This window comes from Temnothorax curvispinosus, unplaced genomic scaffold (assembly GCF_003070985.1).
Source record: "Temnothorax curvispinosus isolate PA1 unplaced genomic scaffold, ASM307098v1 QBEX01016275.1, whole genome shotgun sequence".
Lineage (NCBI taxonomy): Eukaryota > Metazoa > Arthropoda > Insecta > Hymenoptera > Formicidae > Temnothorax > Temnothorax curvispinosus.
In genome coordinates this window covers 33,684-43,942 of record NW_020226055.1, presented here as the reverse complement: position 1 = coordinate 43,942, position 10,259 = coordinate 33,684, and the positions used below count along the sequence as shown (strand labels likewise).

General features: G+C 30.9%; 1 protein-coding gene across 16 annotated transcripts in view; it reads right to left on the bottom strand.

Annotated features, from left to right (window-relative positions):
• LOC112466493 (sodium-driven chloride bicarbonate exchanger) overlaps window positions 1-10,259 on the bottom strand; it is a 60,564-nt gene that overhangs the window by 31,117 nt on the left and 19,188 nt on the right. For all 16 annotated transcript variants that reach the window (XR_003042150.1, XR_003042151.1, XM_025034595.1 and 13 more), the window contains 2 exons: window positions 8,087-8,214; window positions 4,631-4,765 (listed from right to left, as the gene is read on the bottom strand). Coding sequence is in view for 14 of the 16 variants with exons in the window: in XM_025034609.1 (XP_024890377.1) it covers window positions 4,631-4,765; window positions 8,087-8,214 (263 nt within the window). In the remaining 2 variants the exon portion in view is untranslated. The remainder of the gene's footprint in view (window positions 1-4,630; window positions 4,766-8,086; window positions 8,215-10,259) is intronic.

The following is a 10,259-nucleotide window of genomic DNA, read 5'->3' as shown; positions in this document are numbered from 1 at the left end:
TATTTACTTTGATTTCCTAACTAGTTTACGTCAGATTCTTGTAACGCTTCGTTAAACTTCTATACTTAATCAGAGCTCTCTCTCTCTCTCAAAGTTCTGGCATTTACTACACGAATAAGAAGAAATATGTTAAACTTTTTAAAGCTGTGCTTTTCGCGACTTATATTTCACTACATATTATACTTACATAAAAATATTTTCTTAACATGCAACATACGCAAAATTTAATATTTTTTTTTGTAACATTATTTTAATAATAATGTTAAAATTATTTTAATAATAGATAAAACATAATTTTTTTTATTTATCCACGATAATTAAATAATAAGAAATAGAAATTTTTGTTATTTGACTATTTGTCTTTCTTCATCTATTTTTATGATCTTTATTACATATGATCTGGCTTTTATTTTACAAAAACTTAACATTTTTCCAAATATTTTTATATAAGTTAAGTGATTAATTATTGAAATTATTCTATCTAGAATTAAAATTGCTTATTATATGCTTATTATAAATTATATTAGTATAAATCAGTTCCTGGAACTTCGCACAAGCTTTAAAAACGCTCGTTTCAACAAATTTTTAATTTTAATTTTAAGTTTAATTGAACTTAAAAACCGTTGCTAGACTAGCTAAGCTAAGAATAACTAATATAACATGATTATATAAAGTATAAAGATTCTCTCTTCGATGTTATAAACTTATAGAGTGAGTTGTCTAAGTAAAATCGAGCTGTACTTGAGATCCGTTATTAATTGGTTCAGTCTGCAGCGGTAGAAATTGATACGCGAAGTAAGAAATTATACATTTTAGCACTTTCAGGAAAATGTTTTATCTAATATAAACAAAACTTTTTAAATAAACAGACAATATTTAATGTTTTGAATGTATTTAACGTGTCCCAACACGTATCAATTTTAATTATACTTTTCTAGATTTCTTGACAGAAATGGATTCAAGTCTCTTTTATAAAATATTTTGAAGAATATTATTTTTTTTTATTGTTGATTTTTGGTGTTCGAGTATATAAAATGGTGCCGTTATTAGCACCACAATGGCTAATAATACATTCTAAAGATTGCATTCAGTGCCAACAATGGCATCAATAATGGCACTGAATGCACAATCTTTAGAATTTATTATTAGCTATTACGAGCATATAAATATCCAAATAAATAATAAAACGGTATTGCGGTTAAGACGTCAACGTTTCGTTATGACAGCAATTAAATGGATAACGCTACAGTTAGCTGGTAAGAAATTGCAATAAGTTTCCGATGTGTTTGCGCGAGAGAATCCTTAAGAAATTTATTTCCCGAAGATTGTAGTTGTAAATGTATATTTTTAATGTAGTTGTAAATATATATATTTAACGTCGTGAGTATTTCTTTCCAGTCTCATCAATTCTCGTCAAGCACACAGAACAATATGGAATATATATATAATACAAAAATAGATACGTTTTTGTAGAATATCCATAATAGACAATATAATATACTTTTCTTATGTCCAATCTCATTTCTTTCCCATGTTTTTTTAATTAAAAGATTTGTGTTCTAAAAAAATCAAATCAATATATAAGACTATAGATATAAGATCTTTTATATAATTATTTAATTAATTTATGAATATATTTTATCAATATGTAATTAATCTATGAAATATTTATCTACCAAAATATTTAATTGTTTTATTTAATAAAAAAATGTAAATACTTGTCGTATGGCGCCTTGGAAACTTGACGATCGATATTTCGTAACAGTTTCTTCATATTTATCGTGTTTTATTAATTACAAATAAATAACTTGATCAGTTACTTTATTATCTTCCAATTTTTCGATAAAATATAATTCACAGTAGGTAATTGGTTCCAATTTTACCAACATCTTCACTCCATGCGAAAGTTTCCGACCTTTGAAGGTTCTTTTATTTTAATCTATTATTAAATTATGCAAAGAAATTCCTATGTATCAAATCATAAAGCTATAGAGAAAATAAAATTATTTGTAAATGAATACAAACACATTTTATTTTGAAACTTAATTTGATTAGTTAATAAAGTACTTAATAATAAAAGAAGTCAACTTTTATAAAGTAAAGATAGTGCTCTATCAAATTTTTGCCAATAAAAGATCAACTCAATAATAAGAATAGTTTTTGCATAACCTGTGTACGAATTTTATCAAAATGAAACTGATTGTGAGATTATTAATACTTTACGTTTTTCGCTATTTTTAAAATTATGGGTCTGTTTTTTATTGCTGAACTGGCTGCACTAGTTCAGTAATAGAAAAGACTCTATATGATGCAGAAATACTATTTTTTTCGTGCCATGAGATTCTTCTTTTTTTTTCTCTTTTTCGTATAGTTAAAACCATAACGCATAACATCATTCCTTATACTGAAGGGCTGCTACAGCATCTCGGTATCGACAGGCTCCTTGTATTCAGTGTATCAGAAGTAGGGTGAATACCCGGATAAGTCTCGACAAGTGGTTGGCGCGCTGCCATGTTCCATTCGATAAAGCAGTTCCGCAAAAGCGCAACGTATATCACATGTGAAATGTTTCAACATTCCAAATTCGTTTTTAGTACAAAAAAGTAATTACAGATTTTTCGAACAGTTAGTGTAACAATTCCATGCAATAAACGCATTTTTCCGAAATACCATCAAATGTTAAATTTGAGTGGGCGAAATAATAGCACTGCCATGAAATGCGAAACTTACGCCGCTATACAAAATGCAAGGCGGCGACCCTCGTTTCATTTTTAGATTGGCCCAGTCTTCTTTTTATTGCTATATTTACCCACTCTGTCTATTCTAAGCAACAAAGAGGCAGAAAATGTACATCTTCACATGACTGCGGAAATACGACGATTGATACAAGTTAGACATGTTACACTTATAGACATTACATTTAATTAAATAGAAGCTTTATTAGAAACGTGAATTTAATATTAAATAAATGAAAGTTTTATGCAAGATTAAAAGAATTTCTTTTGCATTTAAGAACTATATAATATTTAAGATAAAAAAAAACAATTTATAACTTATATCATAAATTGAATATTATTAAAATAATATGTACGATCAAAACATATAGATAAGTATAATAATTATTTTATATATCTCTTTTTTAAGGTGATATTTCTTTTAGGGGAATGCATTATATAAATAAGAAATTACAAAATATATAATATCTAAGTCATGAATAAATTAATTTTACGTATTCGAAATACACGTGTCATTTTTGAAGCACAAAGAACGTAGCACGCGTTGATGCCAAATTCTGAGTTGCAAATAGTATATAAATATCGTGGGATGAATACGATATATTTATAAGATTTGATGATTTTATTGTTTACAGATGCATTAAATTAACTTCTCAATTGAAGTAATATTTGATGATCTCTAGCTGAGATATAATCTCCATACAGTATTATTATTATTTATCAATAAAAAGAAAGGATTATTAAAAAAGGTTATTTTTAATCAAAGAAATTAATTGTCAAAGAAATCAATTAATATGAAATTAATTTGATGAATCGCATAAATCCGTACAGATTTGCTTATCAATTAATGAAGTAATAATGGCATGTTATCAATCCGATACGATTCTAAATAATTATAATGTAATTCAAACTACAGGCATTTTTAGTAACATCAATTTTATCTAATTTTTATCTAATTTTTTAAGTTCTTAGCGCAATCAAACTTGCTTTATCGAACTAAAATGTTTCTGTCGAAGAAAACTCATTTATATGGATGATTGCAAACAAAGATTACAAATAAAGTATCACATATATTTTCTCAAAAGTTTTGACATCATAGTATGTGTGTGTGTGTCAACATAGTTTTATAGTCCGAAATATTGCTAATATATTGAGGATTCTTAATTTTATTGTTGAAAGATGCAATGGAAAAATAAACTTTCTTGCTCCAATACATGATATATCGCAATATGTTGATATATATACGTATAAACGTTAATGTATATGAGTATAAAAGTATTAAATCAAGCATAAGTGCTTGTGCTTGATTTAATACTTTCGTACTCTTGTGCAATTTCGTATGTATTTATTCAGAACGCTAGGTAATATCTCATACGTAATTAACGTTTCGTGTGCCGCCCACGTGTGAATCCTCGTTTCTGCCACAACGTTCTATTAAGCCACAGAATTTGAAACATCCGCTTATTGACAGGAATGTAGGATACGATAACAATCAAACGATATATCGACAATAGTTACCACATAAAATAGTAGCCTCCAAATAAATTATATATGTATATATATAATTTAACTAAGAGATATATATGTCATAATAGATGTAAGATACAGAACTTATTCTCAATGAATTATTGTAAAAGTACATCTTATTGATAAATTAATCCCCTGACTTAATGGATGATTGAGTTAAAATTATAATAATCGGCAAAAGAATAAACTCAAAATTGAGAATTACTACATCAGCACAAGTGTTATTTCGTGCGTTCGTCATTATACTTATACGATACTCCGTCACTGTTTGAACATCAGGCTCGAGGTATTGCACGACGCGACATCATTATCGATAAGAGTAGCACAACTTTCTGGAAGACGAAAGAAGAAGTGAAGGATCGACTTACTCGGTCTATCGTTGTCGGCGTCCTCCTTACCACAGGGGTACGACTGCCGTTGTGAATGATGGTGCTTATGGTGCCGGCGGTGTCTCCTTTCCCCTGGCAAATGCACGCCCACATACACCGTGTGCGCTCTGTGACCTGGAAGCAGATGAAAGGGATGCCCGTCACACACAGTGCCTCCGCAACTCGCCAATCTCTCACCATGGGGAAGATGCGCGGGATTTAGAGCAATTCTCCCTGATGAAAATGCACGCAATACACAGGCTTTTCTTTCGCCACACGAAAGGAAATTAGCATCATTTAATCGCGTGATCCTGAAAAGGTGCCCATGCGAGACAACTAGATCTTACTAAGTGTGAAAAGATTCTCCAGGTGTGTCTTTCCAGATAGGGATAATTTACGCGTGGGCTATAGTTTGAACGGAACATCGCGTGCTAAGATATGAGTCCACACATAGGTGATAGCTGTGTTTCAAGTCCGATAAAAAATCGACGCGCAGTTTATTAAGTTGGAATATATATACATATATGTGTATTATATACACGGTAATTTGTTACTTATTAATTTCTTTATTTGCGCACCACGTACCGCGCCTGACTCGCATTCGCCGTTGATTAATTTGTTAAAATAATAATTTTTTTTTTAATGTGAAACAAGTCATTTTGATCCCCTTGGCAGCTCTAGTGTTAATAATATTAGCAACCTTTTAGCACACGGAAAGAACAGTTTTGCTGAAGTATTTAAAAATTTTGCTAGATACAGATCTGAAAATAATTTTGTTGCACCATTAAAATAATTATAGTATAAGTTGAAGTATAATAATAATGCTGTAAAAAATTTTGACATTTAGCAATCAGTTTGAGTATTCTACATAATTATTTTAATAGTCCAACAAAGTTATTTTCAAATCTGTATCTAGCTAAATTTTTAAATAGTCCAGCAAAACCATTCTTTCCGTGGACAATATATAATTCACAAAGATAATTATGTGCTATCTCAATCTCATCATTTTTTAACTACTTTCATTAACAAATTGTCGTCTACATTATTACGCGGGTCTATGTCAAATTGTAAATGTTTATACAGAAAATATGTGCATATCATAATAATATATGCACACATCATGAAAATACATCACGAAAATACATAATTTGTATTTAGATAGGCGTGTAAGTATAATTGGATATTAACATTATGATGTACAGTATAAAAATAGCGTTAATTAATAAAATGTTTATATACAAATATTGAATATATATCCTGATAATCTAGTTAGGTACCTTAATAATGTAAATTTATATTTATGTACAGATTGAGATACTATGAGCCGTGAATATAATTAGTCATTCAATAGAAAGCTTTATTTCTAACGGCAGCTCAACATTTTTGATAAGAAAGCTCTGCATCGTGTCAATCGTAGGAGGTGCACACCTGTCAACCTGGGCGATCAATTTGTTTTGCTGGAAAGTCCAGCGTCTACGTTACAAGACCGTCACAACATATACGGCCTCTATTCGCACATTTCGTCACCGATATGAAGTGACCTCGTCGCAAGCCCATATCCATCCACAATCGGTGTTGTTTAACGAAGTAACGATTTTCGAAGCACCTACAGCGCGAGGTCCGTCGTGCGAACAAACACTGAAGCCAGATACGTATCAGACTGACCTATAGCAGATGCAGGCACATTATTGCCTGGTTCTGCAGACGATATTCGATATTTCAGCAAAAGCTCATCTCGTGTCTCTATTTGCTTATAAAATATCCGCGATTGTGGAAATAATTTTACATGAGTTTATATCAAGAAATGTCGTAATTGTTATCTACACATTGATATTTTTCTCGTCGTTCTTTGCCAGTTAAATTTTTCTTGTCATCTTAGCAATAAATTGCATAAATAGATGTCACATCTCTGATAGTGATAAAAGTTCTGCAATTGATGCTTCTCATCGAAATTTCAGAACAGTAGAACAATTTTTATGCAACACGTGCATGGAAAGTGCCCCATTACGCACGCTACACGTGCGTGATAGACCACTTTCCAGGCACTTGCAACATAAAATAGGGTGTGTAAGCCGTGCGTAAAGATGAAAATTCCCGGGTGCGGTTACCGCACTCGCCTTCGGCTCGTGCGTAAACTCCGCACCCGGGAATTTTTATCTTACGGCACTTGTTACACAAATAACTAATCGAATATCTCGTGCATACTAACGATAGTAGCCTTTCAAAATTAGGACGTGGATTGGATAAGTCAAATATAACCGTTCAATATCGAATCGAATGTTCTATATCATACTAACTACAAAGTAACTTTGACTTATCACCTTTAACACCAACCATTTTCGCAGAACCAGAATATTTTTAATATTTCGTACTTTCTAAATTTAAATATATATCCAACATAAGGAACAATTCTATCTATTTCAAATACAGCATTTAATTGCTTACTCGAATTAATTTAAATTATTTGAAACTCACTCAAGTCTAACTTAAAGATAAATATCATATCTTTATATGATGAATATTATAATTATATACATTATTAAGAATGTATTTGTTTAGTAGATGAATATGCGATCTTTAGTTTGTCGTTGGTGTGACTGGATACAGTCTTCGGAAGGTCTTTGAACACACGAACAAATTATGAGGGCACTTTTAACAAACACTTTTATTATAACAGTTAATTATATGTACAGTTTTATAGTTCGGAATACGCACACGATACTTTTATTCGAAAACGTGAGTGAATGCGGCGCACGATCTGTATCGCCTTTTATTTATTCTCGCTCTTACGTCAGACTAACTGTAGACAGGGATGATCGCGAGCACACCACCTCTCAACTCACACGTATTTGTTTCGAAGTTGGGTGTTAGAACCAATGAAATAAGGAGTTGTTATTTTATGCCCATATAGAGACACCGAGATTATTTGTTTACGCTCTAATACAGTCAAACTGTTTTGGTGCGCCGCGGCCGGTTAAGAGGTCGAGGTGCCTCGTGAATTGAAAGATACAGAGTGCTTCTATAAATAAAAGCATTTTTCGTCAAAACATTCTAATAATTTTAATTGCTTCAATGTAAGGTATATAATTGATTTGATGCAAGTTAGAAAATCAATTGAGAATAAATGCGTTTAATATTATATTAAGTATTTTAATCAATGATTGATTCAAATATATCCTAAATGAAATATATTTGAAATATATTCTAATAAATATAAAAAATATTTTTGGAGGCTTATAATAACAAGAGGTATTCGTAAAACAATGTAATGGTTAAAGATTAATTATTTAAAAAACGTTTTATTTCATTAATTTAGATTAAATCAAATTATATCAGAAAAAAATGATTTTCTATTTGTTCACAGCCTTCTAATATAAATAAAAATAGTTTGATAACTACAATTAGTGTTAACTCTCATTAGCTTTAAAAAAATGTGGAAATCTAAATATTTCTTACCTTCATAATCTTTCTCCGTGTAAGACTGATGGGTGATCCGTGCGCCCGGATCTTTCGGGGCCTCATCGTCACCTGTCCCGCCCGGATGGGCGGCCCCGCCAGTGCCGGCTCCCGGCTTCATCCACGGCCTGAAAATAAATTAAACGACGTGAAAATAAATTAAACGTTTGATTTAATTATCGCCGATGGCGACGACGACTCTCCGCGTATGCATCCGCTACAGAACGCAACTTTCTATTATTAGAGCATTAACGAGTTCTCAACCGGCAGAAATATCATCGGGTTCGTTTCTCGTTCGTTTGTGACTTTGTTCGCTTTCCAAGAGAAAGAGAGAAACGTGCCTCTAACGGTAAATTTTCCTCTGGTGAAACACCCAGCTAGTATTTTATTAGTAAAAGCTGACTTGAATTTTGTTGCGAACTTGTCCATTCGATTAATACACGTTGCGAGTTATCTATTCATTTTGGCGACAATGCCAAATGTGTGCACACGAGCGTACATCGACGTAAAATATTTCGTAGGCGTTTGTCCACGACCGTCCACACCAGTTAATAATAATTAAGCTTCCACCGTCGGAGTCACTTTGCACTGCTTCCTCCTCATCTTTCTCCTTCCGCTTTCATGCTATTAAGTTTCATACTATTTATTTCAGTCCTTATATTTAAATGTTTAGCTTTTTTAATGTAGTTTATTTCTATTTCATTTCTATTTCACTTATTTAAATATTTTATTTATCTCTATTAAGAAAAATAAAAATACAAAAAATGTTCTAGTAATTATAGTAATGTATTAAAATACGCAAATTTTTCGATCAGTTATTAATTTTTGTTCTTTCTTAACAAATAATTTAATCTTGTCTCGATATTCAAATTACAACTTATACAATTCTCGAAATACATTACCATCTAATTTTGCATAATTAATTTTGTGATCAAATAATTCCCTGATACAATACTTAGTATGTATGTATATTTTCATTTCGTATTCATAGCATTGTATCTGTTCTCGTTTGCAAATTGTCGCGAAGTAGCTTTTAAGTCTTCTACTGTCTTGCGAGAGAGAGGCATATAAATTTCGACGTTCTCAATGTGCTCTTGCTCGGTAACGAAGATGAATTTAGCACATTTTGCGGTAAATTGTGTCAACGACGTGATTTATTTGATGATATTAATTCATCTTTTAAAAATAATTAGATGATATTTTTGAATATAAATACAATGTCATATAAAAGATAATAAATTAAAGACAAAATTAAATGCTAATTAACGGCAAAAGTTCATTATTCTTAAGTAATAATTAATATAATAAAGAGATGTATAAAAATTTATATATTAGGTAGTACCTAGATACAAAAAAAAATTTCCACTAAAATTATCTCTAGATTTTTTATCAAATGTTCATATCCTTGTATTTAAATAATATCTGTTTTTTTTTTGTTACGTATGCCTTCATTCGAAGTTGCAAGTTTCTTCTTATCGGAGTTTGTTCAATAAACTGATTATTTCCTATTTAACTGATATGATAGTAGTGGTTTTTTATCATTGTGATAGATATGATAGTAGTAGTTTCACAATTGTAGTAGATATCATTTTATATGTAGATATCATTTTATTCTATATGTTATACATTCTATATCACTCCATTTCTGGAATACATAAGAAATCAACTTTTTTCGATACAGAGTAACGTAAAATGAATGCATTAAATCGCTTCGTTTAACAACTACAGTTGACAGTTAACAGTTAACAGATGGTCTTTTAAGAATCTTTTCACAACTTTACACGAAAATGAGAAAAATAAAAAAAATGAAAAAAAAGATATATATAAAAAATTTTTTTGTTTCATGTTTAATCAAACGTAAGACTAAATGTGGATTGATTACAAAACAAAAAATCAAACGGGCACAACAACTGTGCCGCAAGCAACAACGTAGAACTACGTTTACTGTCACTAGTTCACGTTAAAGTATTCAGCGAAGGACAGTTGACGTAGGGCTACGTCGCTGAAAACTTGATCATAAAATAGTGGCAATTGACGTAGCCCTATACGTCAACTGTCCTTCGCTGAATACTTTAACATGAACTAATAGTGACAGTAGACGTAGTTCTACGTTGTTGGTTGCGGCACAGTTATTACTGTGCCCGTTTGATTTTTATTATATTAGCAATTTTTT